General features: G+C 47.0%; 1 protein-coding gene across 8 annotated transcripts in view; it reads right to left on the reverse strand.

Annotated features, from left to right (window-relative positions):
• The window catches only part of FGD5 (FYVE, RhoGEF and PH domain containing 5), a 144,481-nt gene that overhangs the window by 58,637 nt on the left and 58,452 nt on the right, over window positions 1-27,392 (reverse strand). For all 8 annotated transcript variants that reach the window (XR_014507911.1, XM_083426929.1, XM_083426932.1 and 5 more), the window contains exons 3-5: window positions 25,233-25,362; window positions 4,382-4,440; window positions 4,242-4,272 (exon numbers count right to left, since the gene is read on the reverse strand). Coding sequence is in view for 7 of the 8 variants with exons in the window: in XM_083426929.1 (XP_083283055.1) it covers window positions 4,242-4,272; window positions 4,382-4,440; window positions 25,233-25,362 (220 nt within the window). In the remaining variant the exon portion in view is untranslated. The remainder of the gene's footprint in view (window positions 1-4,241; window positions 4,273-4,381; window positions 4,441-25,232; window positions 25,363-27,392) is intronic.

Here is a 27,392-nt window from a genome sequence, read left to right on the forward strand (position 1 = left end):
GAAAACAGCCTATTGTTCTCAGATGTTATATCCCTCTAAGCTTTTGTCAAGTGCTTTGGGCACTGTAACATTCAACGAATTTTTTTCATTTAGACAGACTTCTCCCATTCATTGGGAGATTTCATTAGCAAAACAAGCACTTGATTGGTCCAACAGGACTTTCAATGCTGTCCAAGAAACCCAAGGCAGAAGAAAGTGTGCTTTGGCTCATTGCTCACTACCCTTCCTAATCATTTCCAGTTAATTATTACTGGCTCAAATCTCATGATGTTTGCAACACATGTAGCATTGTATAGCTATATTCATTTTGGTCTTCATGCTTAGTGTCTAAACTATTTCTGTCTTTCTAGCAAACCACTGATGCAAAAGCAAAATGACAAATGGAAGGACTTATGATGGTACTGAAACAAATGTTCTCGACATAGAACTTTCAGCTCAAATTCTGAGCCACAGTGGGGTTGAGGGGTGCAAGGGGGAAATCACCTGGCAAATTTCATGGGTGGGAAGAGAAATCTGTGGGAAGCTGAACCTCCCAGAAGTGGCTTATCTCCCAGCAATATTTCTTGGGCTTGCCCTGTTTGTGGTGCCTAGTGACAGTGCAAGTTCTCTCTATCGTGTTTGCTTTCTAGTGGCATATATGTGAGTCAGCACTTGATTCTGCAGTCATCATATGATGAACATGGTATGGATAAACTCTCCACTTAGTTTTCTCTTAATTTTGCCCAATCTCCTTTCCCCACAATTTGTTGAACTTCTTACTAAAATACTGTGATCAAAGCAGGATGAAGAGCAGCTACACTTTCAGATTAACATCATACACTTTATTTTTGAGCCACACCAGCTAATATAAAGTTTGAGCTCACACAATGTTTCCACTCTTTCGGTTGAATAGCAGAGTGAGTATATGGAAATGTCATCATTTTGGCAATCAATCAAACTATTAAGGTCCCTGCTGAAAGGCCAAACTGATTCAGTTCCGCTGAACGGAGTGGGGATCTGCTCTGATTTGCGGGGTGTGTGTGTGTGTGTGTCTCAGGGAAAAGTTGGTGTTCCTGAGACTTTAAGGAAATAAAAAGATTTTTTCCTTTTCTAAATGAAGGTGTGGTGCACTTTTGTTTGCTCTATTGAGATGTAACAGAAGACACAAAGTGGTGTTTTTGTTTTTTTTGTAAAAAAGTCCCTCCCCCCCCCCGAATGTTGAATTGACAGGAACAGTGATAATGAATCAGAAATAAGGGTGTCTAAGAGTGTGCCTAGGGACGCAGGTGGCGTCTAAACCACAGAGCCTAGGGCTTGCCAATCGGCAGGTCGGCAGTTCGAATCTCCGTGACGGGGTGAGCTCCTGTTGCTCGGTCCCTGCTCCTGCCAACCTAGCAGTTCGAAAGCATGTCAAAGTGCAAGTAGAAAAATAGGTACCGCTCTGGTGGGAAAGTAAATGGCGTTTCCGTGGACTACTTTGGTTCGCCAGAAGCGGCTTAGTCATGCTGGCCACATGACCCGGAAAAACTGCCTGCGGACAAATACCGGCTCCCTCGGCCTATAGAGCGAGATGAGCACGCAACCCCAGAGTCATCCGCAACTGGACCTAACGGTCAGGGGTACCTTTACCTTTTCAGAGTGTGCCTGATAATGACAAAACTACCTATGTTAAAATAGCTGACAAGAAGAAGAAGGAATCCTAGGGGTGTCAATCCCCCCTCGATATGATACGATACAATAATCTTTATTGTCATTCCTCCCATACAGAACAACGAAACTGAAAAAAATCTACATCAGACATTCAAAAACCAACAAGCCTGCTATCCCAGCTATCCCAGCCTGGATATCACATTTGGATAGAAACTATTTCTCAGGCAGCTAGTCCTAGTCTTTACAACCCTGTACTTTCTTACAGAAGGCAGAAACTGAAAGAGATCATTTCCAGGGTGTGCACTATCCTGCACTATCTCTGCAGCTTTCATATGACACCTGGAAGCATAGATTTGATCCAAGGTGGGAAGAGTGCACCCAATTATTCTCTCCACAGTCTTTATAACCCCGGACAGCATTGTTTTTCCCCTGACCGTGCAGCTCCCAAACCACACACAGAGACCATAAGTTAATACACACTCTCAACAGTACAATGGTAAAATGCCATGAACAGGTCATTTGAGAGATTATTTTTCTGGAGAATTCTCAGAAAATGTGTTCCTGTGCTCCTGTGTTCTTAATATGAATAAAATGGGGGTGTATGGGGTGAGGAAAGAGGTAGAACCTCTGGTGGGGGAACATTTCATTTCATGCTCCTTCTGGGATAGTTTGTCCACCTTTGGTTCTCACCCTGCACTCAACTTTCACCTGACAGTGGCCACACTCTGGAAACAGCTTTGACTGGCCAGCTAAAACAGATGAAGGTAGCCAATGGGTATCAAACTCTCAGTGAGTTAGGGACATCCCCTGCATGCAAAGACAGGCTCCAGCAGATGGAGCAGACGAGACAAATACTGTAGTGGGTCCAATGGTCAAAGAAGGCGGTTTCTGCAAGTGCCATGAAGTGAGGGGCAGATGGGGCTCATCCGCTTGGGAAGGTAGCCCATCTAGCAGAAAGAACTCTGATCCTAGACCTCTGCTGCCTTGCAGAATATCGTCAGAAGCATACCCTGCCTACACAAATCCAGAGTGGTGTCCCTAAAACAGTTGGATGGCGTCTTGTACGCCTCCTTCCAGCAACTCCTGCAGCCAAGCTGGTTTCCTTTGGACCACATCAGTGAGGCTGAGGAGGGGGTCTTGTGGTCTGAGCAGCCCAGGACCTCCATACACACTGCCCAGGCATGCACCCTGAGAAGCTCACTTCGGTGCTGCTAATGCAGCAGTTTGACTTCACCCCTGGATGCACACTCCATTGTCTCTTGAGACAGACCAATGCCAACAACGGAAAAAATAAAAAGCAGATGAGGCTTTTTAAAAATCACTTTCCCCTGCATATCAATCACAGGCTCTTAAGCCCAGGACAAGTCCTAACAACAATGTTGATTGGAGAAAAGTATCGTGTAAGAAGTACGTGAAAAGGGAGAAAAATGAAACAGTCAGCTGACATCCCTGGCAGTGGGAAATGAGTAGCATGCTCTTCTAGCCTATCTCTCTCCCCCCCGCCCCTCCCTTGAGCTATGTGACATCTGGTCAACCCCATATTACACAAAGATTTCTGAAAAGTTCGTGAATTAAACAAGGCAGAAGTGAAGGAAGTGAGTGGTGAATATCATCAGCTCAGACTCAGACTTTCCACCAGAAGGACTTACACCACAACAGGTGGGGATTGTTTTGCACAGAATGGTTGATAAGATAACAGGTTGAGGGAGTCCAGAGCACTACCAGACCACCTAGCCACTAGTTAATAGGTGCTTGTTCCAGACACTGGTACTTTAGGGTGACCTCACAGAGATTCGCCTATTATTTCCCAGAATGCCATCTCCAGTGAGAACTCCATGCCATTTACGTACAGTGCAATTCTAAGCTTGTCTATGCAGAAGGCAGTCCCAATCAACTCAACAGGGCTTACAGCCTAGAAAGTGTGATTAGGACTGCAGCAATGGTCAGTTAATTAACTGACTTATTGGTTAACAATGAGCTATTCGACCTTGTAATTATTAATTTTCCCCACACAAAATGATTCATACAAGAAATTCCCACTAGTGCAAAAATGAGAAAATGTCTTTTAGATTAAGTGATGATTTATGCTTTTGGCTCCACAAGAGACCTGTGAACTGTAAAGGTCTGAGATCCAAGTGGGAGCTGACTGTATTTCTCAACCATACAAAATATTTGTTTGCACAGAGATAGGGGAAGAATTCGCTGGAGCCATCCCATGCTGACGAAAGCAGCTCTAAATAATTATTCCTTCTTCCCATCCCAAAGTTGTAAGGAAATACTCACACAATGCCTCCAAATTTCTTTCTCTTCTGTCCATGAAATGGATTTCAAGAAAAAGTATGCCATTTTAGACAAATCATCCTATCAAGCTGTTTGGTCAAAGTTCTATTACGAATTAAGAGGAACTCGAGAGTCTACATGTCTGGCACATACAGAGCAGGATAGCTTTTATCACAAGACAGATTCCTTTGCAATGGTCCAATGAGCATTTCTGCATGACAAGCCACTCCTGACAGAGTTCACCTCAGCCTCTTCAACTGCCTTTTCTGTCTCCTAAATTATACCTAAGTAAGAGAGCAATTAGGTTTTGACAATTAAAATGATTTACTTACCATATGTAACAGCCGGAGCATCTCCACATATCTGTGGAAAGAGACAGTTTTATTAATTGTCAACCAGCTACTGCTGAATAAATCAATGCGCAATGCACAGCACAGCTTACTGCAAACCAAATTTTAGCTGGTGGACTTACTCTTTCTCTGAAGACACAAGCTCCTGGGCAATGAGGTGGGCTCTGGATTGTCCTTCTTTCTGTACAAAACAAAATAAACAAAGGTCAAAAATTCTCCATGACAGAGAATGTAAAATAACAGAGAATCCTCTCAGTCTGAACACTCTTTGGACCTGGTGGTCTAAGAACATCAAAGTACTGTGGAGGCAAATCTTAAACTTCAATACACACCTGCAAACCAATACAGCATATACACCCCATCATAGTATCTGTCAGGTAGAGGAATGTGCAAGATCTTTCAACCATTTAATATGAAAAGGTTGGTTAATCTTTTCCATATGGGGCAAGCAGGCACAATTGATAGGCCACATTCTAGCATCTGTCTGCTAAGAGAATGTAAAAGGTATTTCATCCATTTAATGCAAAATGTTGATTAGGTGCTCATCTTTTCCCATATGTGAGACACACATCCAAGGGGATGACATACAGGAGAATGACTGCAGGAAATATAAAGTATGGTGTATAAATTATGCTTTGCGCTTCTGATTTGCTTTTTCAAGGAATGTTAATTTCTAAAGATCACATGGAGCTGGTTCTCCGTGCGATAATTACTGCAAGGGTGACATTTGAGAGCTATTGGGAAACTCAAAATAATCTATTAAAACAGCATGGTTAATTTAGCTATAGATTATTACCCTATACATAAGGAACAAAGAAGGAAGGCAGAAATGGATAATTTCAGAAAGAACAGGAGCCCCTTCTTAGACAAAAATTGTTCCAAGTTCTAGCTATTTCTTAATTTACTATATAACAGAACAAATTAAGTTTATGACATTTATTGTAACATATACAGAGGGTCAGCTCCGGAAAAGATGGGTAAAGTTATTGCCACCACATTCCTTGCTTTTGTGAGACATAGCATGCCCCTAGAATCTCTAGGGTAGGGTTCCCCAAACTTGGATCTCCAGCTGTTTTTGGACTACAATTCCCATCACCCCTGACCACTGGTCCTGCTAGCTAGGGATGATGGGATGGTGCCAATGTCACCAAACGTCAAGGAAACACACACTCAAAAGGAAATAAACAGACTCCAGTCACATTGCAAAAAGCTACAGTGGCATAAGCTTTCTTGAAAGAGTGATGGACAGGCAGACAGAGAAGGGCACAAATGTATATAAATAATGCACACATCCACTTGGGTACAGAGGAAGTTGCTAAACAGCAGCACCAGAAAGCCCTGAAATGCACCCTGGCCACTCGGCACGTCCTCTACTGATGGGCTTGGCTCCGATATGCCAAAAAGCGGAGCATATTTCACTACTGACCAAGGCCCCTTCTCTCTTCTTGTATACAGTTTGTCACAGTCAGCCATTCTATTAGTGATTGATTTGTCTTGAGCCAAAAGCCAAAACACTGGTACCCCTGGTGTCACATGGCCTGTCTAGGGCGAGTTCTGAGACAGTGTCTCTAGGCGTTGCCCCGTCTTGTGTTGTTTAATTGCTGTTTGTTTAACCAGGAAATGAACTCTGAGATTGACGACAGTGTCCGGAGACAGACTTCTGGGAACAGGGAGATGTAGGGAGCTCAGGTCCTTCAACTATCAGGTTCGTAACACTGAACCCAAGTGGTGGTGAAAATATGAAGATCTGCCATTTCATTTTAGAGAACTTTGCCAGCTGCTTGCTTTCTAGCCTAGAAGTAAGTGCTTTGAATGTACGCTTCCTTCCCAGACTCGTGTTTCCCAGTAGCTGCAGAGACTCCAGCCCCTGCTGTTAACTTTGGTGAGGGAAGCAATGGATCTGACACAAAGTTCTGGCTTCTTGCCTAGTCAAGCCCTGTTGCTTTTAATAGCCTTCTCTTTCTCAAGATCTAAGGGCCTTTCCAGATTCCCAATCCCTCCAAATACTTTTACCTTTAGCATGGTATTTGCAACGGCTGTGCCATTAATCCAATAAGGGATAAGGAGATAAGTCCACAGAGAAGGAAAATAGTACCGGTGGTGGTGATATAATATCAGAGGAGATGTGGATTTTAGCATTGGGGAGGTTACACACCCAGACTGCCAGGGGGTGGGAATTGTTTAAAAGGAACAAGCGCAAAATGTGGGACATCGGGAGGTGGTGGTATGTGCTACCCATGACAGGTTGTTTTGTGTTGTTTTGTGTTGTTTTGTTTGCAAAAAGTCAAAATCCTGCTGAACCCTCATCAGCAGTTATGATGAAAGAGGAAGGTTGAAGATAGGGGGAGAGCTTCCCCTTCGGAAATTTGCTGCTAAAATGGTTGGTTATTATTGGTTCAAGATGGAGCCAGTTCAGAAGAGGTAGATAGTCTTTGTTATGTTAGCCACCTTCTTTGAAAGGATTTCAGGATTTAATGTTATTTAAAAAGGTTTAAGTTTCAGTAAATGGCATAGCCATGAATGCATGAGATACCTTTGCGAAGTCAAAACTGCACTGCCAAATACACTGAACAACCACCAAAACATCAATTGGTTCATAGAGAAACATAATTTGCAACTAGAAATTTATACTCTCTTAGCCCAAGTCCTATTTACATTTAGTTAGAACCAGAAGCGTTTGAGTATAAAACAGGCTTAAGTGTGCCTAAATCTCTTCATACGAGCTAATGTCATATGAGAGAAGCATGTGGTGGAAATTACTTGCCTGTGTCAGCCAGCACAACGTCCCTCTCAAGGCTGTTTTCCCCTTCCCTTTGTCTTCATCTCTGTATGCTCAGGTGACACCCCAAGCAGATAAGACAGGAAAAGGCACAGACAGCATGGCTAAAACAGAGTCTTGGCCCTATATATGAAACGCATGTGTCTTATTGATATTGTGCCACTGTCTGCCAAAGGGATGAATAACAGGATAAATATCAAGGAAATGCAGGCTAGGGTCTGATGTGAAGCATTAGCCAGAGCAAATGTGTTTCAGGAGGCCATTAACGCTTTGCAAGCAGCTCTTCATTCATTCATGAGGTGCTTACCCTTTCTAGTACAGGCACTTTTATGGATAACATCCGTTCATCATTCTTGGGACAGGAGAGCCTTAGCTCACTGGTGACACAGCTTCCTGTTTTCCTATTCCAGCCCGTTCCAGGTAACCATGTCTGAGGCAGCTACTATTTTCAGCTGCTTACTGATTTGATAAGAACCTGGAAAGCTACATTAGGTCAGGCTAACTGTGCCCACCTGCTCTGATGGGCAACAGTCTTCTAGGGTTTCAGGCAAAGCTCTTTCCCACCACCAGCTACCTGGAGGTACCAAAGATCAAAGCTCCAGCATGCAAGGCAAGTGCTCTGCCTCTGAGAGTTACTGTCACTCGCCTAAAGATGATGTACATGCTAGGGAGGCGGCTTGCAATTCTGAAACAGTGCAATGCTTTAAACCAGCCTGTTCCAGTTGCCTTTTTGGTTTAATAGACCTGATATATGCATGATGGAAAATAAGAAGGTTAAAGCGTTCTTTGGAAATCTAAAAGCCTTACAGAAAGATGTAAACAGTTCAGTCAGGGCCATCTTACCCATAGGTGCTAGGGGTGCGGGGCACCTGGGCGAAGGGCTCTCAGGGGCACCAGGCTGAGAGTCTGGGGCCCAAGAGTTGAGTCAGGGGAAGAGCCCGTCTGTTGGTCAGAGCGCTGTGGCGGGCTCTTCTGTTACAGGCAGCTCTGCACCATGAGTTCGGAGGCAACCGAGCCAGCAAGATGCTGAGGCGGCCAGCTGGCTCTGCCCTCCTGCACACCTGGGACGGGGCAACCTGGGACGGGGGCGCTGGGTGGATCTGTGCACCCCCGCACCGCATATGCTTAAGACAGCCCTGTGTTCAGTCCTGCAATCAAATACAGTGGTACCCCGCAAGACGAATGCCTCGGAAGACGAAAAACTCGCTAGACGAAAGGGTTTTTCGTTTTCTGAGGTGCTTCGCAAGATGGATTTCCCTAAGGGCTTGCTTCACTAGACGAAACGGCCCTGCCTCTTGTGTCATGGCGACGGTCACTGCACGCACGCACGCTCGCTTCCCCGCTTCCCCGCTCCTCCGGGTCCCTCCCACCTTCCGGCTGACGGCTCCTCCGGCTCCCTCCGCAAGATGAAAAAACTCGCACAACGAAAAAACTCGCGGAACGAATTAATTTCGTCTTGCGAGGCACCACTGTATAGGACCTGCACTTAGCCAAGTTATAGCAGGATGGGGGGGGGGGAGAGAGAGACTTCTCAAACCTGTAAGTTTATATTGGGCAGCAGGACAGTTTGGGAAACCCTCCATTACTAGAGGAGTTAAAGCCAAGACTGAGCAAATTTCTGGAAGAAATACTATTCAGTGTAGTTTTTCTTGCCACTGAATCCAAAAGAGGTGATGAGAATGCTAGATTTCAAGGCAAAGGTAACCCTGCCACTACCATCGGCCTCAATGCCTCTTCTGACCCCAAAACAGTGCAGCACTTTGATTTGGTGGTCACTGGACAAATATAATTATTAGAGGCCTGTATTTTACAAAAAGACACGCAACCAACCTACTCCGCATATAGTAAATTTGTTATTCATGTGGGTTTGGAGTTCAAATTGGCAGGTGACAAATCTCCAGAAGTTTCTTGTTTTATTGTAATGGGAGAAGGCATATAATGCTGGTGAGCCAATAGCTGCAGTATTTCCACTGACCTTTGTATCTGCTCTACCACTCTAGATATCACAGTAGGACTTTGGAGGCAGTGGTGGCATTATTTCTCTGGGTGCCATTAACCCAAGCCTGCTATCCACTGGTGGCACCATTTAGGCTATGAAACAAGTAGTATTCAGAGGGAAGAATTCAACATGGCACTATGGCAATTGTTCTGTCAGCCCAAGCCCTGTTGTGCTGGTGGAAGTCCTTGCATGGACTTCATCTAGTGAGACTAGTTCATTCAATCCCACTCAGAGAATTAGTTCACTATGGCAATACAGGGTGGTAAACAATATCAGGACAATAGTGCTGAATCACAGAAGGGTCAGTTGAACCTAAAACCTATGTGCCTCAAAGTTAAAAATTAAAAAATGCAAACTGGGAAATTATGCCTCCTGCTCCCTTCTTGGAGGGAGGTATATCACACCATCTCCTGGGGAATCTGTTTAATTATACACATCCTCTTTGTGGGGCGGAGTAGGGGGAGAGAAGCTTTCTAAATCTGTCTCTTCCTTAAAGGGACGCAAAACAGTCACTCCCCAAATACATGGCTTATGCTCGAGGTTTTCTTTTTTTGGATTTTTTTTTAAGTATGTGGGCTTGCTTCATTATACGAAGGTTAAAGGTTTGCAAAACAGAATGATTAATGGAGCCTGGAAACCAATCCCACCCAGTAGAAAGATAAGAAACGGCAAAGACAATTTGACGTGCTGCAACAGTGAGGCTGTTGCCGCTTGGCTCTCTGCAAAATCTCTGTGGCCTAGCCTGCTATTTCCTCTATTTGCAGACAGATCTGTTCTGCATGCTGCAATTGTTCACCATCCTGTCCCTTGCTCTGTGTTGTTGCCATACATTTCTGGCAACTCACTAGGGCAGGGTGGGGGTGATGGTGTCTCATTCCCACTGACAACCACATATCAAAGATGTGAAATTCTGAAGACCCCACTATGCCTGTTAAACCGTTGTTGCACACAGGTATATTAAGGTTTTCTAAAATGTAGAGGTTTTCCTTCCTAGACAGAAGGACCCACCAAGAGGGGACACTAGTCTCAGATTTTATTTTTAAAATATTTGGCACCAGCTCATCGCATTGTAAAGACTTTTCCAAATTTGAAGCCAACATAGCAGATAAGATGTTGACTGCCTTTCCCTGTAGAGAGACAGGAGAAGTTGTGAAAGGGAGCCTGTTCTTGCATTTTCAAGACTTTATTATGAAACCCTACAGGAGCATTTTCAAAGCTTTCCTTGGGAGGCGAACTAAGAGTGGTTTAAAAGAACAGCAGCAGAATTGCCACTTGGCAAGTTTTAAATTAGCCTCGCTGGGTTTATTTTATTTCTTTTGTCTCTAAGCCCATTAAACAATTTGGCCTCAGCGCTAGGAGGACAGCAATTGCAGATCAACATGCATTTAAATTAATTAGTATAGGTAAATGAGTGTGCAGATAATAAGGGCCAGTATCTATTTCCCCCCTAGCAAAGAGAAGTAGAAATGATATGATTTGAGGTGCACATGGGTAGCACATGGATTAAAATGTACAGGACATGAGGGGACAGCAGACTTGCGTCTGCTGACCCTGGCCCTGCTACTGCCAAGACCTCTACATACCATATTTTTCCATGTGTAAGACTAGGTCCCCCCCCCCTAAAAAATAATGTCCAAAATTTGGGGGCATCTTATACATGGGGGCCATCTCCCCCATTTTCTTAAATCGGAGTCCCCAAAAATGGGGGTTGTCTTATACATGGGGGCATCTTATAGACGGAAAAATACAGTAATCAGGATTCTCAATAATAGTGGGAACCTACATGCAGACCTTACCCAGGGACGGCCCACCCATGAGGTGAGGTACGGCAGTAGCCTCAGGTGGCAGATCTGGCCTCAGAGAGCGCATTGCTCCCTGCTGCAGCTTTCTCTGTTGCCACCTGCTGTGGACTCTCTAGCCTCCTTTTGTTCCCCCACCGCCTTCAGCAAAGTGGTGTGTGTGTGTGTGTGTGTGTGTGTGGAAGACGCACTGGGAGCTGTGGTGAGGGATGTGGCGGAAGAAGAGGAGAAGGCATGCACCTCCCAAATAAGTTGATTAAGTGGTACATAAAGGTACAGACAGGTTGCATCTTACATTAAGTTCATGTACGTAATCGCAGCTTCATGTGGATCACTGAAAATTTAGAAATAAATAAAACTGAAGCTGAGGCTCCAATACTTTGGCCACCTCATGAGAAGAGAAGACTCCCCGGAAAAGACCCTGATGTTGGGAAAGATGGAGGGCACAAGGAGAAGGGGACGGCAGAGAACGAGATGGTTGAACAGTGTTCTCAAAGCTATCAGCATGAGTTTGACCAAACTGCGGGAGGTAGTGGAAGACAGGAGTGCCTGGCGTGCTCTGGTCCATGGGGTCATGAAGAGTCGGACACGACTAAACAACAACAAAACAGGGCAGGAGAGCAAGAACCCCCCACCCCAGGAAGGGTCATCTGAGATCTTGGGGGAGCCCTCAAGGAAGCCCACATACAACCTTTCCAAAGCTGGGTCTCTGCCTCGTGGGGCAGGGTGGAGGGCAAGGTGCGCTCAGCGCCAGTTTTGGACAGGTAGAGATGGTTGTGTGGGGCCCTTCCCAGATTTTACGTGATTCTACTTATACATGTGGGACGCGGGTGGCACTGTGGGTAAAACCTCAATGCCTAGGACTTGCCGATCACATGGTCGGCGGTTCGAATCCCCGTGGCGGGGTGCGCTCCCGTCGTTCGGTCCCAGCGCCTGCCAACCTAGCAGTTCGAAAGCACCCCTGGGTGCAAGTAGATAAATAGGGACCGCTTACCAGCGGGAAGGTAAACGGTGTTCCGTGTGCTGCGCTGGCTTGCCAGATGCAGCTTGTCACGCTGGCCACGTGACCCGGAAGTGTCTGCGGACAGCGCTGGCTCCCGGCCTATAGAGTGAGATGAGCGCACAACCCTAGAGTCTGTCAAGACTGGCCCATACGGGCAGGGGTACCTTTACCTTTACCTTTACTTATACATGTGAAAGCCAGGAATGTAACCCCCCAAGTATGATGAGGTCTACCTATACAGACAGTGCTGGATTTACGTATAAGCTAAACAAGCTATAGCTTAGGGCCCCACTCTCTTGGGGGCTCCCAAAAAAATTAAAGGGAAAAAAACCTGGATGCACATTTCCAAAATATAGGATAAAAAAAAAACTTTGGTAAAATACATATTTTGTCATGTGCAAATGGCTTTAGATACCCATTAGGTCCAGAAATGACCATATAGCATATATTCAACACAAAAAACAGCGGCAATTTGTTGTTGACAAAGGACAGCTAGACATATAAAGGGCCCCATTACCTTCAGTAGCTTAGGGCCTCATCAGACCTAAATCTGGCCCTGTATACAGGTGCTGATCTGAATTTACGGTAGGCTTCCCACAGTCTTTTGTTCAAACAGAGCAGCCTTTGCTGAAGGCCTTGAATTAACAAAGCTCCATGTTTCGGAAGTATGTTTATGGGGTTTGTAGATTATATGAGTAAAACTGAAATGGAATGTGCAAGTCAGATGCAGCTCTCCAACGCCTAGGGGTCCCTGAGGGTGAGAAATTTCTGGTGCTTGTAGGTGATAGTTACCCCACTGAAACCATTTGTGTGTCTACAATATACTCAAACGGGTATAGAGAGACACACAGGGAAGGATCTTAATGCTCCCCCCCCCTTTTTATTTTTTATTTTTTTACTCTTAACATAAATGGGGCTTCCCCTTGGAGAAGAATCAAGCTGAGTAGACATACAAGGGAAAACATGTGCTGCTCCTAGCTCCACATTTCACATTAACTTTTTGCATTGAAACCCCAGGCAGCAGTTAAGTATAATGAATGTGACTTTTTTTATTTCTCCTGCACTGAGAGTAAATGGCAGGCAGGACCATCCTACAGCTGCAAACGACTTTCTATAAATCCAAAATCACGCTTAATTGCCTCTATTATGACCTTTAAACATCTGTATCCTGAGTTTTGTCTTTATAAACATTAGCATTACTGCTGAGATCACATTAATCCGCTTTAATCTTTACCGTGAAATCGTTTTGCTTTCCATATATAATTTTCAGCTGCTCGTACAAATGTATGCATCTATTTTCTCCCAGATACAATGGAGCAGCCATGCCGGTTTACGCCTTCCCTGTTCACTGAGGATAAGAACCTGTCACTTGTTGGACCAAACTAAGCTCAGATGTTTGCTGCTTAGTTGGGGGTGATTTGTGCCATTGACTGCATGCGAGGAGTAGATATAGCTTGCCCCTGGTTACTATTGTCCATGTGCTTGGCACCTGAAATGATGAGGCAGCCCTCCTGCAAAGGGCTCTCCTTATCTCAGGCTGAAATGGTAATTTAATGAGGATTTCAGGGAAAGGAGGTGTTTTTGTGCCCCAATCTGATGCTTGCTTCCAGCAAGCTTTTTCTTGAACAAGCTGGAAAAAGGCAAGGTCACCTTTGCTCAGAGCAATGGAATAAATATATAAAAAAGACACACATGTGAAGAATGGCCTCAATATGCCTCTTAGGTAGTTTTTAGCTGGGTAAAACTCAGCTATAGGGGTCTATGTGAAGGGCACCCCCTTCTCCAAGGAGTAGCACAGCAATTTTAAAAAAATGACAGCATCCTGTTGGAAATTTGCTAGTCCAACGCCAGATGCCAGGGATTTCCCCCCCCCCCATGGATCCAACCTTGTTAAGAAGATCCAGTTTTAAACAAAAAACCTCCCCTAGAATACAATGTGACTCTGGGGGTGGGATGGGGGGGCACACACTACATATTATATAAGACATACTACATATTATTATGGGGGAAATCCATGACGTTCTGGATGTCCCAGAATATTCCTTCTTTTTAAAAAACAAAAATGTTCTGCACGAATTTGCCAGGTTGATTGGAGTGATGGGGCTGCAAAATGAGAGGGGGCCCAATCCAGCATCAGGTCTGGGATCAAAACTGCTCCCTGCAATCTGCTGTTTTATACCACAGGGGAAAATATTTCGTTCTTTGTTTGTACTGTGGTACCTCGGGTTAAGTACTTAATTCATTCCGGAGGTCCGTTCTTAACCTGAAACTGTTGTGGTTCGAGGACCCCCGACCCCGTGAGGTGGAAATAAACACACAGGGACGCGTGGTATAAGGTTTATGGGCAAGGAAAAGGCCACAACTTTATTGGTTACTGCAATGCAAAGGTATTGGCTTAGGCATTGGATGACCGCAGCAGAGGGGTTGAATCATCAGTAGGGTAGACGGAGCCAGTTGATGCCTATCCAACTATAGGCTCACCCCTGATGTCACCGGGGTCGTGCCATGGCCTCCAGCCAAGCAGGCATCGGACAGAATACACGACCGCCGGATTCCTTTAACGGAATACCCAAATCGAAGGCGTAGGCGATGGCCACACCTAGCCTTCCCACACAGCATAACACCCAAATCCAATGCCTAACCTACCCACCAATACCACAAAAGTTGTGACGGTTGCTACGAGGTAGGCGAAAAAACCCATAGGCCTAATGCCAACAGGAAAAACTCCTACCAGGCCCCCAGACAACCGGGCGACCAACCTAAGGTCCATAGCAAGGCCAGAAGAAAACTTGAGCCCTGAGCTAGAGGGAGTGGAGGGTGGGTGACTCTCGAAGCGGCTGCAAAGAAAGAGGCTGAGGAGGGGGCCGGCGCCAGCGTATATTCCAGGTTCGGCCCGCCCCCCTACGGGCGGCTCCAGGTGGGAGCCGCCTCCTGGGCGTGTGGCGCCGGCCAGGTGAGTCGGAAGAGGCAGGGGCTCCCGCCCCTGCGTGGGCGGGGTTGGAGCTCCCGTCCACAACCACTCCCCTCCCCTCTGGGGAGGAGAGTCTTTCTTAATCCGAAGCACCACTTTAGCTAATGGGGCCTCCCGCTGCTGCTGCGCCACTGGAGCACGATTTCTGTTCTCATCCTGAAGCAAAGTTCTTAACCTGAGGTAATATTTCTGGGTTAGCGGAGTCTGTAACCTGAAGCGTATGTAACCCGAGGTACCACTGTATGTATGTATGTATGCATGCATGTATGTATGTGTGATGGGATGAAGAGCTGCTTGTGTGTAAATTGCAATCCCTCAGAGTTTGAACAGCTTCTCAAACCTCTGCCTGTGACGGAGCCCCTCCAGCATGGCTGCGTCAGTCGCTAGCAGAATCCGAAAGTGGTTGCTTTCGGAAACGTTTCCAACATAAAAGCTCCTTAACGGAAACACGTCTTCTGGCCTCTCTGCGTGACAGTTTCCGGCGAGGAACGGGTGTTCCTATAGGAGGTTCTGAGACATCCCCACTATTTTCACTGGAAGCATCTCTGAGCCATTCCTCCGACTCTCCTTCCCTTGACATTCCTGTTCGCCCCCTACTGGTTCCTTCTTCAGGTGTTACGTCTCCCTTTACCTCAGAGAGCCTTGGCACCTCCGGTGCTGCCGATGGCAGTTCCCTGACATCCACCTCCCCTCCAGGGCCCCCTTCACCCTCTCCCGTCTCCTCCCCTACAGTTTGGGAGGGGGTAAAACCCCGGAAGGAACCTTCCTCATCGTCTGAGGTTTCGAACACCTTTCTCCACTTGTTGCGGTTCCTAGTCTCTCGGTACTCCTCGTCGTCTGAGTCCGTTCCTTCTTCCAACTCCGACTCCGCGAATCCTTCCAGTTCCTCTTCCTCGTCTGTGGTGCCGAAATACTCCCTCCTAAACCTTGCTGCCGGCTGTGGTTTCCTCGGGAATCTTTGGTGGAACGTTTCTGTTAAAACCTCGTCATTGACCTCCTCTGCTGTCACCCAAGTGTTTTCTGACTCCGGTTCCCCTTCCCACGCCACTAAATACTCCACCTGATTGCCCTTCCACCTGGAATCGAGGATTTCCGCTACATGGTTACTGCTCTCCCTCTCTTCCAAGACTGGTCCCCTGGTGTGCTCCCCTTCACCTCCCCCCTTGTACGGTGACAGTAATGACCTGTGGAACACTGGATGCAATTTCATGTGGTTGGGTAACCGGAGTTTGAAAGCCACTGGGTTGACCTGCTGAATGACCTCAAAGGGTCCCAATCTCTTGGGTCTTAATTTCTTACAACCCCCTTTGAACGGCAACCCTTGGGTGGACAACCACACCTGATCCCCCACCCTTATGGTTTCACCTTCCCTCCTGTTCTTGTCTGCCTGCTTCTTATATTGAGCCTTGGCCCTTTCTAAGTTGAGCTGAAGCTGACGATGGATCGCTTCCATCTCTTCTACAAAATGTTCGGCCGCTGGGACGCTCCATCTCTCGCCTCCCTCCCCCGGGAATGCCCTGGGGTGACACCCGTAATTGGCCAAAAAGGGGCTCATCCCTGTGGACACATGCTCCGCATTGTTGTAGGCAAATTCTGCCAGCGCCAGCTTTTCGACCCAATCATTCCCTCTGTCATTGACATAACACCTCAGATATTGTTGGAGGATGCCATTTGCTCTTTCCGCCTGCCCGTTGGTTTCAGGATGCCGGGCCGTCGAAAAATTGACCTCCACGTGCAGCAAGCTCATGAGCTTCCTCCAGAACCTGGAAGTAAATTGTTTCCCGCGGTCCGAGACAACCCTCAAGGGGGCGCCATGCAGCCGGAAGATGTGTTCTACAAACAACTTCGCTGTTTCTTCCGCTGTGACTGCATGTGAACATGCTACAAAGTGGCACATCTTAGTTAACAGGTCCACTACTACCATGATGGCCGTCTTCCCTTTGGATTTGGGCAGATCCGTCATAAAATCTATTGATACCGCCTCCCAAGGCCGTTCTGGCGTGGGTAGTGGTTCCAATAACCCTGCCGGCGCCCTTCTTTCCCCCTTGGCCCTCTGGCATTGGTCACACCCTCTTACATACTCCTTTACATCTTCCCTCACCTTGGGCCACCAAAACTCCCTGGTGACCATCCACATGGTCTTGTGTTGTCCAAAATGTCCCGCCGTGGGACTATCATGCAACTGCTTGAGTACCCTCCCTCTCAATTCACCTTCTGGTATATACAGTGCCCCTTTGTAATACAATGCCCCATTTCTTTCTTCAAAACCCTCCGGGCTCTCACCCTCTCCCCTGAGGCCTCTGAGCTTATTTTGGGCATATTCGTCAGTTTCCGTTTCTTCTACCAGCTCTCGTCTCCCCACCAGCGCCGCCCCACACACCCAGCGGTCCTCAGGAATGACATGTCTTTCTTCGCTTGCCCCCTCCCCTTCCAAGTACTCTGGTTTGCGTGAGAGAGCGTCCGCCCTGACGTTCTCTGGGCCTGGTACATAACAAATCTCGAAGTGGAATTTGGAAAATTCCTGTGCCCATCTCACTTGTCGTTGGTTGAGTACTCGAGCTGTTCTCCAATACTCCAAATTCTTGTGGTCGGTGCACACTTGCACCTTGTGTTGTGCCCCAATCAATAAATGTCTCCACCTCCGGAACGCTTCGTGAATGGCAAGTAGTTCCCTGTCATACACCGTGTAGTTCCGCTCGGACTTATTCAGCTTCCTCGAGAAAAAGGCACACGGTCTCCACTCCGACGTATTTCTTCCCGGCTGAAGAAGCACAGCCCCCACCGCTCTGTCTGACGCGTCTGTCTCCACCCTCATGGGCTTCTGTAGGTCCACATGCAGAAGTTGTTCTTCCGAAGCGAAAGCCCTTTTCAGTTCTTCAAAAGCTCTCTCCGCCTCCGCCGTCCAAACAAATTTCTTCTTGCTACTGAGGCAGTCGGTGATGGGCGCCGTCAAGTGTGCAAAATTCTTGATGAACTTCCGATAAAAGTTCCCAAACCCCAGGAATCTTTGCACATCCTTCTTGGTTTTCGGTGTCTTCCATTCTAGCACCGCCTGGACCTTGCCTGGATCCATGGCCAATCCTTGGTCTGACAGGCGGTACCCCAGGAATTCCACCTCCTTGGCATGAAACTGGCACTTCTCCAGTTTCACCCACAGCTGATTGGCTTGCAGCCGGCCCAACACTTCTCTCACGTCCCTCACATGCTGCTCTTCATTTTCCGAATACACCAACACGTCATCCAAAAAGGCCACACAATTCTTGTAGAGCAACGGCCCCAGGACGTGGTTGATAAAACTTTGAAAACATGCGGAGCCGGCTTGGAGACCGAAGGGCATTACGAGGTATTCAAATGCTCCCAAAGGGGTGAACATGGTGGTCTTCCATTCATCCCCCTTCCTTATTCGTATCAGATTATACGCCCCCCGCAGGTCCAGTTTTGTAAAAATCTTCCCCTTCCTCACCCTGGTCAGAATGTCATCAATTCGGGGCATAGGAAAGGCCAGGGGTTCCGACACGGCGTTTAGGGCCCTGAAATCCACTACAAGTCTCGGCTTATCTGTGTTTTTTTTGTCCACAAAAAACACTGGGCTGCCCCCCACCGCTCGGGACTCTCTGATGAAACCCCTCTTCAGGTTTTTGTCAATGAACTCCCTCAGCTCCTGCATCTCCCTGTCTGACATGGCGTACAGCTTGCCCACTGGGAGTTGAGCCCCAGGGAGTAGGTTGATTTGACAGTCAAAGGGTCTATGCGGCGGCAGTTTGTCCGCTTCTCTTTCGCTAAATACGTTGCTCAGATCTACATATTGCGGAGGCACCTCCCCTTGCTTCATTACCTCCATCCCAGCTAAGGTGAGCTTGGCTCCCCCTGGATCCTTTCCCTGCTTGCAGTGTTCTAGGCAATGCGCTGACCCAAAGGAGACCACCCTCTGGTGCCAGCCCACTAGAGGATCGTGTAGTGCCAGCCAGCTCATCCCCAAAATTATGGGAGCTCCTCCCAAGGTGGCCACATTAAACGCTATCCTCTCGGTGTGCCTTGCCACCCTCATTATCATGGGGACTGTCTGTTGGTTCACTTCTCCTCCCAACAACTCTCTGCCATCAATCGTGGTTACCTGCAGGGGTTTACTTAAGGGGAGGGTTTGTATCTGGTGCTCAGCTGCGAACTCCTTACTCATGAAATTACAGGAGCTGCCTGAATCCAGCAGGGCCTTGATCTGTAGGGGGTGTCCGTTTGGCAGCTCTAGCAACACCTCTATCACTAGAGCAGGTCTGGGAGGTTCTGGTGCGGGCACTCTCACTGCTTTTGAGCCTGGCTGCTGTGCCCCGACGGCAGCCAGACGTTGGCTTTTACTTGCTCTGTGCTTTCCTCCTCCTCTCCCCCAACAGCTCCTGCCATGCCTTGCCATTCCTTTCTCCGTGGACAGACTCTGGCAAAGTGTCCTGGCTGTTGGCAGAGATAGCATTTCTTCCCGCCCTTTCCCTCTTTCTTCCGCCCTTCACCGATGTTTGAAACTGTGCGCGCACGCGCTGTTCCCACTTCCATCGGCTCTGCCGGCGGGAAAGGCTGCTCTGGAATGTCTGGAATGCGGAGCTCCCTCCAACGTTCTCCTTTCCCCTCCCGCTTCTCCAAAGCCCTCGCTTCCTGGCGCGCTCCTATGGCTAGCGCGGCTTTAGTCAGCTGGTCCATAGACTCTGCTCTGGGGTTCCGGGAAAGTTCATCTTTCAAGGACGAAGACAGACCTTCTTCGAAAAGCATTTGAATGGGCTCAGAAGACAAGTCCCACCCCAATCGATGAATCAACATAGTGAACTCAGTCCAGTACTCACGGACAGTCCTGTTTCCCTGTTTGCAAGCCATTAACTGCCTTCGCACCCCTCCCTGCTCAATGTCACTGGAAAACATCAGGTCCATGGCACGAAAAAACTTCATCGCGTCCTTTAGGATCTCATTATTTGCTGCCATCAAGGGTCTAACCCAGTCCTTCGCCCCTGATTCGAGATGGCTAATTACAAAAGCCACTCGCGATTCCTCATCAGGGAAGTCATCGAATTGCAGATTGAGATCATATTGCATCTCTGTCCTAAAGGCATGGTAGTTCCTGGGGTCCCCCCCAAATTTCTGCACCAATCCTGGCATCTTTCTGTTGAGTGGGGTGGCTTTCTCCCTCCCCCTCTCTGCATCCTGAGCCCTCCTTTCTTCCAGCCTCGCCGTCTGCAAGGCAAGCTGGATTTCCAACGTCCTATACCTTTCCTCCAGGCTTGGACCTCCTCCAGCTGCCCCTCCGGTTCCTGCTGGTTCGCTCATGATGCCTCTCCCTGGCACAAGCTAGCTGTCGGTGACTTTCGGATTGCTGTGATGGGATGAAGAGCTGCTTGTGTGTAAATTGCAATCCCTCAGAGTTTGAACAGCTTCTCAAACCTCTGCCTGTGACGGAGCCCCTCCAGCATGGCTGCGTCAGTCGCTAGCAGAATCCGAAAGTGGTTGCTTTCGGAAACGTTTCCAACATAAAAGCTCCTTAACGGAAACACGTCTTCTGGCCTCTCTGCGTGACAGTTTCCGGCGAGGAACGGGTGTTCCTATAGGAGGTTCTGAGACATCCCCACTATTTTCACTGGAAGCATCTCTGAGCCATTCCTCCGACTCTCCTTCCCTTGACATTCCTGTTCGCCCCCTACTGGTTCCTTCTTCAGGTGTTACGTCTCCCTTTACCTCAGAGAGCCTTGGCACCTCCGGTGCTGCCGATGGCAGTTCCCTGACAGTATGTATGTATTAGCTGCCTTTAAACATAACAATGGTATGCTACATGCTTCATTTCAAAGAGGTTAGCTCAGAAGAGCAGAGATCCACAAGATGTAACCCAAATGTACACTCCAGACTAAGAATCTGCGGCAGAGCAAGCCAATCGGGCACCTGGGGTGGCGCACGTGGCCTGCACCTAGGGGCGGGGCCAGCCGGGGCAGGACACTCCATGGGGCCTCTGAGGAGTCTGCCTGCCTCCTCCCACTCAGCCGCCCTACAGCTAAGGGGAGGCAGCAGGCAGACCATTTGGGGGCAGTGCAGAGGATGCGGGCGCCCAAGCCACCACATCACTCCCAGGAGAGACGCATAGCTTAGGCGCAGGCCCCGCCTGGCACTTTTGTCAACCCCTCCATGGTGACACCCGACCCCACCACACCCCCTTCCTCCACCCCTGCTAAGAATGTTGGGTTTTTCTTTGTTTTTTAAAGTGTGGTCAAGAGTCAAATTATGTCCCCAAATTTGCAGAGAGGTCATGCCTAGGGTGGCATAGTCCGAAGTGGCTGTTGCTTTGAAACAGTGTAGTGATTCTATGAAAACACAAAGGCACTATTCAGCCAAATTTAAGGGATGGTGCTTAAGTCTCTCCCATTCAGTGAGGCGAAATTAAGTACGTTTCACCTGATTGTGCCTTTGGCTACTTTTAATATATATGCTTAGTTGTTTTTATTTTTAACAGCCTCATTCTAACCAGTATTAAATTACATGCAGAGACATATGGGAATCTAAGCTCACAAAACTGAAGAGCAAGAATCTCTTGTATAGCAGATCCTTCCCACCCTCAGTAGAAGCACTGTTAATAAAAAAAAAAGTACACTTTCTGGATAAAACCATAGATCTTATCTGCTAGGTGATCTCATGCCTTTATTCAGACTGATTTTCCCCTGGGAGATGGAAACCATAGACTAACAAGCAAAACATTAAAAAAGAAAACCAAAAACTTACTCTTGCTTCCAGACCAGCCCAAATACTGTTTTCACAAGATTAGCTCACTTCCAAATCCTTGGTACTATTTTTGGCATCCAAACCTACTGAAGTCTGCCAATTCTCTCTAAGTGACAGTGCACTGAAATTTGTTCTTGTTTTACAACTACTTCATCTTGCGCTAAGGATTTCCCAACAAGAGAGAGACAGTACTTTTGCTGGGTACTTAGATTATTTACTTGCACTTCATCACTCAAACATGGCTTTTTGATAAAATGGCTAATATTGCAATCCTTCTTTACATATGAATGCAGAAGGAAGTTCCACTTAGTTCAATGGAACCTTTTCTGAGCTAAGTATATATGGGACGGAAGCCTAAAATTCTCTCAGAGGGCTGAGAGTTTTGTCTGTGAAAACCTCAGAAAGTCGTAATATATTACCATCTATGACAAGCGCTACGTTATGGTATCAGTGACATGCCATCCCTCTTGTTCAATCCTGTCAGGAATGCCTCTGACAGCATTCATCTTGCGAATTTAGAGAATGCTAAATTTTATCAGTAATTTTTAAGAACTGAAAGGTCTAGGAGGAAGTGTCAGAAAATTTGTGGTGGTGGTGGTTGTTAAAATTTGTATACCGCCCTTCATCTACAGATCTCGGGACAGAATTATCACACTGACCAGCATTTCTCCAGTATTTTCCAATCCATGTCCATAACTTAGGGGATGCTGTCTCCAGACAGACACATAAATACTGGACTAGCGAATGACAGTGTCTGGGCAGTTTTCTCCTCCAGCAGTGACTGACACTGCAAGAGTCTTCAGGGTGAATGCCTAAGGTGATCTCACATTGTGAGCAATTGATAGGGAGCATAGCACCCATGAGCAATGAAGGGGGTGTTCTTCGATTGTTGATCAGCAGTTTAATGGAAAAGATGGTGAGGCGCTCCTATTCTCTGCTATCCTTTTTTTAATGACGCCTGGCATAAATAGTTAAATAAGACATTTTGCTGCCTGAGGGAGGCCACTCTGTCGGATAGCCCGGAATGCCAACTGGACATGCAGCTGAATCTTACTTCTACATCAGCAATAGGACAGCAACCTTCACCACACTTGTGAGCAGCAGGCTAGCTCAGGGGGTACAGGGCTGGCTCTGTGCCTGATGCACACAGCTCTGTCTTCTAAAAACCAAGGAATGCCTAAGCAGGGCTCAGAAGGAATGGCCAGGAGGCTGCTGCCATTGCTCCTCAGTCTAGAATCTGTTGCCTGAAATGGCTGCCTCACTCTTCTAATGCAGGGATAGCCAACCTAATGCCTTCTTGGTGTTACTGAACATCCATGGCCATTTGACTTGCTGTATGGGACGTGGGTGGCGCTGTGGGTTAAAGCCTCAGCGCCTAGGGCTTGCTGATCGCAAGGTCGGCGGTTCGAATCCCCATGGTGGGGTGCGCTCCCGCTGTTCAGTCCCAGCGCCTGCCAACCTAGCAGTTCGAAAGCACCATCGGGTGCAAGTAGATAAACAGGGACCGCTTACTAGCGGGAAGGTAAATGGCGTTTCCGTGTGTGGCTCTGGCTTGCCAGAGCAGCGATGTCACGCTGGCCACGTGACCCGGAAGTGTCTTCAGACAGCGCTGGCCCCCGGCCTCTTGAGTGAGATGGGCGCACAACCCTAGAGTCTGTCAAGACTGGCCCGTATGGGCAGGGGTACCATGGGACTGACGGGAGTCTAATAATATCTGAAGGGCACCACGTTGTACCTAATGGAAAGGCTGGCCCTGCTAACTACCTGAAACCTCAGCCTAACAATGAACTAATTTCTGTTTTCCTGGTTCCTTTTCACTGCAGAAAATTGTATTTTGACTCACGTTGAACTGCTGCCTTTGCCTAAAGCAGAACAGTCATATATTTGGCCCAGGCTTAAGACTCAAACTTCCAACATCTGCAGCTAATTTTCATTCAGCATAATATGTTTCAGCAATATCTTGCTTTCAACATGATTCCGCAACTGGGCTGAATGCAGCAAAGGGAGATCAAAATTGAAATGGCAGGGGCACTTTACAAACGCTTCTCCTTTATTCTCTCTGTATGTCAGCCATCTGACGGCCTACTCAGTAGTGGCACCCTGGCTGTGAAATGCTCTTCCCAGGAAGGCTCACTTTGCCCCTACTCGGATTTCATTAAAGTGCCAGGCAGAAGCATTTTATTTTCCTAGGCTTTAAAAAACAAAACATCTTTACATTGTTCTCATTCTACTTTGTTTTATTGCTCCCAACAGCTTTTATACTGTTCTTTTATACAATGTGTTTTAAACCATCTGCTTTTACATAGTGGAGACAAAGAAGTAAAAAAGCGGGCATGAGTGGAAGAGCAAGTGGGAAAGACAGAAGGGGGCAGGCATACCCTCCAACATTTCTCTGAGGAAAATAGGGACATCCCATTCCAAAATGATAATTTTACTATTTATACCCCACACATCTTATTGGGTTGCCCCAGCCACTTTGGGCAGCTTCCAACATACATAAAGGCAAAGGTAAAGGTAACCCTGACCGTTAGGTCCAGTCCCAGATGACTCTGGGGTTGCACGCTCATCTCGCTCTATAAGCCGAGGGAGCTAGCATTTGTCCACAGACAGCTTTCCAGGTCATGTGGCCAGCATGACTAAGCCGCTTCTGGCAAACCAGAGCAGCACACGGAAACACTGTTTACCTTCCCACCGGAGCGGTACCTATTTATCTACTTGCACTTTGACGTGCTTTTGAACTGCTAGGTTGGCAGGAGCAGGGACTGAGCAACGGGAGCTCACCCCGTCGCGGGGATTCGAACAGCCGACCTTCTGATCAGCAAGTCCTAGGCTCTGTGGTTTAACCCACAGCGCCACCCACATTCCTTTCCAACATACATAAAAACATAATAAAACTTTAAACATTTAAAAAACCCTTCCCTATACAGGATTGCCTTCAGATGGCTCAGGAGTTGGATAACTCCATACCCTACAACATTTCTCCAGTGAAAATAGGTACATCCTAAGGAAAAGCGAGACATTCTGGGATAAAATCAGGCAGTAGGATGGCTTCTCTAAATCAGGGACGTCCCTAGAAAATAGGGACACTTTGAGAGTCTGAGCAGGCAGGACAATCAAGAAGGCTTCTTCCTTATCTTGCCTCCTTCATGTATACATCTGCCTTTCTCCTCTATCTAAAATACCTGTTTCTGGCAAGTGGATGAATAGAGGCCTTGATCTGGTACCTGTGGTGTTGTGCAGGGCAGATGGCAGCTCCCAGGAGTCCAGCTTTGCCTCAGGGGCTGGCAGTTGATTATCAGTTACTTTCACAGTCCTGCTTTGGGCAGAACTGAGAGTACGATAGAGTGAGACTGCTTATAATGGGAAAGACACGTTCAGGAATAGATATATGTCCAGTGCTTCTTCTGACCACCCATGTAATACTGACACCCCACTTGTTCATTGATCCTGGCTGCAAGTTCAGACAAATGTGATGTGGGTACATATTATGTTGTTGGTATCCTGCAGGTAGTAGCTGAATCCAGTCAGTGAGCAGGGGCAGGGGTGGAATCTATTGCAGAAATGGCTCAAGACACCTCACAAGATCTATTGGATTTGTTGCAAGACCTGCCTCCAAAATTTTATTTATATACACACACACACACACACACACACACCCCTTTAAAAATGGTGTTTTACCTTATGGAGGAGGTTGGACTCTCCCTGGTTCCCATCCTCATCTCCAGAACTTTTCTGTTCCTCATCTGATGTGACGTCTTCAATAGGAATCACAGAGATAGGGCACACCTTGTAAGGTTCTGTGTAGGCACTGTGGACAGAGGAAAGCAAGTTATTCTAAGGACATGATGATAACAAGAGAGGCTGCATGCAACAGATTCCAGATTCTGGTCCTCTATCACTATGCTGGGTCTGAGTGCTAGGAGCTTTGTGCCATATTGTAAATAGCATTATCCTGCTAGATTCTACAACCTACAAATTCATATTCCATGTCAGTCATTGCAGTGTTGTAGAGAAGTTTGATGTCAAGCAGGTCCCGTGTGTGTGTGTGTGTGTGTGTGTGTGTGTGTATTTTAACAGTGAATGGCAGAAGAAAAGTAGACTCTTCCACCTTCTTCATAAAGCAGTGAGGCATTCACAGAACAACCACTTTGAGTCCTACATTGCAGGGGGTTGAAGTCCCTTCCAGCTCTCGAGTTTTGACTCTATGAACCACAGAAGTGGGAAAGCATGACTGGCAGGAAAGAAAGAAAGATGTTTTCAAACAAAAACATCTTGGAGGTCCCAGGCCACAGAGAGGTTAGGCTGGCCTCAACCAGAGCCAGGGCTTTTTCGGCTGTGGCTCCGATCTGGTGGAACGCTCTGTCACAAGAGACTAGGGCCCTGCAGGACTTGACATCTTTCTGCAGGGTCTGCAAGACAGAGCTGTTCCACCAGGCCTTTGGCAATTCTCACAGAACTCTAGCCCAATGATTGCCATTAATCTGATTTGAACTGATTTTATAATGAAATGATTTTAGAATGTTGTATCATTTTACTGTTGTTAGCTGCTTTGAGCCTGGCTTCGGCTGGGGAGGGCGGGATATAAATAAAATTGCATTATTACTATTATTATTATAGAAAGAAAGAAAGAAACTGGTTTGTGCACCTCATGAGGAAGGATTCTTCCAAAATGCATCAGATCTTACATCAAATCTTACTTCAAGTAACTGGAATTCATCCCCCCGCCCCTGTAGCCTCCAGATCACTTGATGGGAGGAATTCGAGTGCGTCTTGGAAATTGAGATTTTCATAGTTCAAAGAGCTCTGTCACCCTAAAATCCCTATCATCTATCCAGTGGTGTAGCGTGGGTTGTCAGCACCCGGGGCAAGGCAAGTAATTTGCGCCCCCCCCCCCACTGCACTGTCCCTCCCCCAGATAGTCCCTTTCGCTCACTCCGCACCGCACGCCTGGCACCCTCCCCTCCACAGTGGGCAGCGACCCGGCGGCTCGGATCGGATTCGCACAGCCAGCACTGCAGTGAGAGAGAGTGAGTGAGCCAGGTAGGGGCAGAGAGCTGCGAGTGCGAGCGCCCCCCCCAGATGTTGCGCCCGGTGCGGCCGCCCCCCCCTGCACCCCCCACGCTACGCCACTGCATCTATCTATATATCTATCTATCATCTATCAATCTATTTACTTTTTGATGCAACAGTGAAATGCAGTGAAAAATATGGTATGGACAAATGATTAAGAAGAACACATTAAAAAAACACTCACTAATGAAATTGGGATGAATGCTTGTTGTCATATAACCTCCCCACAAACAAGTCACAATAAAGTCTCAATGATCTTACTTCTGTGAAAGCAGATCAGGAGAAATGTTCAATAAACAGGTCACCTACAGAAGCCCAGTATTTTCTGAAGAGGTATTAGAGATATGGTGAGGAGAGAAGTCTTGATCATCAAACTTTGCTCTGCATTCAGCTACTAAAGGTACATAACAAATAATGGCTAGTGTCCTGACTTCTCCCTTTCAGATGATATTTTCTCAACTATATAAATGGGTCTTTACCACAAGTGTCTAGTTTCTGTGCTTTTAGTCTTGTTTTAAATGTATTTGTTGTTTTTGTGTTTTTAACTGCTTTTAATTATCTTCAGCGTAAAATTGCCTTGAGATGGTTGCTTAGAAGGCAACAAATCAATCCGTGAAGATGAGAATATGTACATAGGGCTGCTGCCTTAAGATGTTTATTTCTGAGAAACGGCTAAATATTATTGGAATGAGGAAGTTAATCTAATGTAATGGAACCTGGATTTTCTATTATTATTATTATTAGTTCATTACACATTAGCAAAATCTG

This window comes from Podarcis tiliguerta, assembly GCF_965153285.1.
Source record: "Podarcis tiliguerta genome assembly, chromosome: 2".
NCBI classification, from domain to species: domain Eukaryota; kingdom Metazoa; phylum Chordata; class Lepidosauria; order Squamata; family Lacertidae; genus Podarcis; species Podarcis tiliguerta.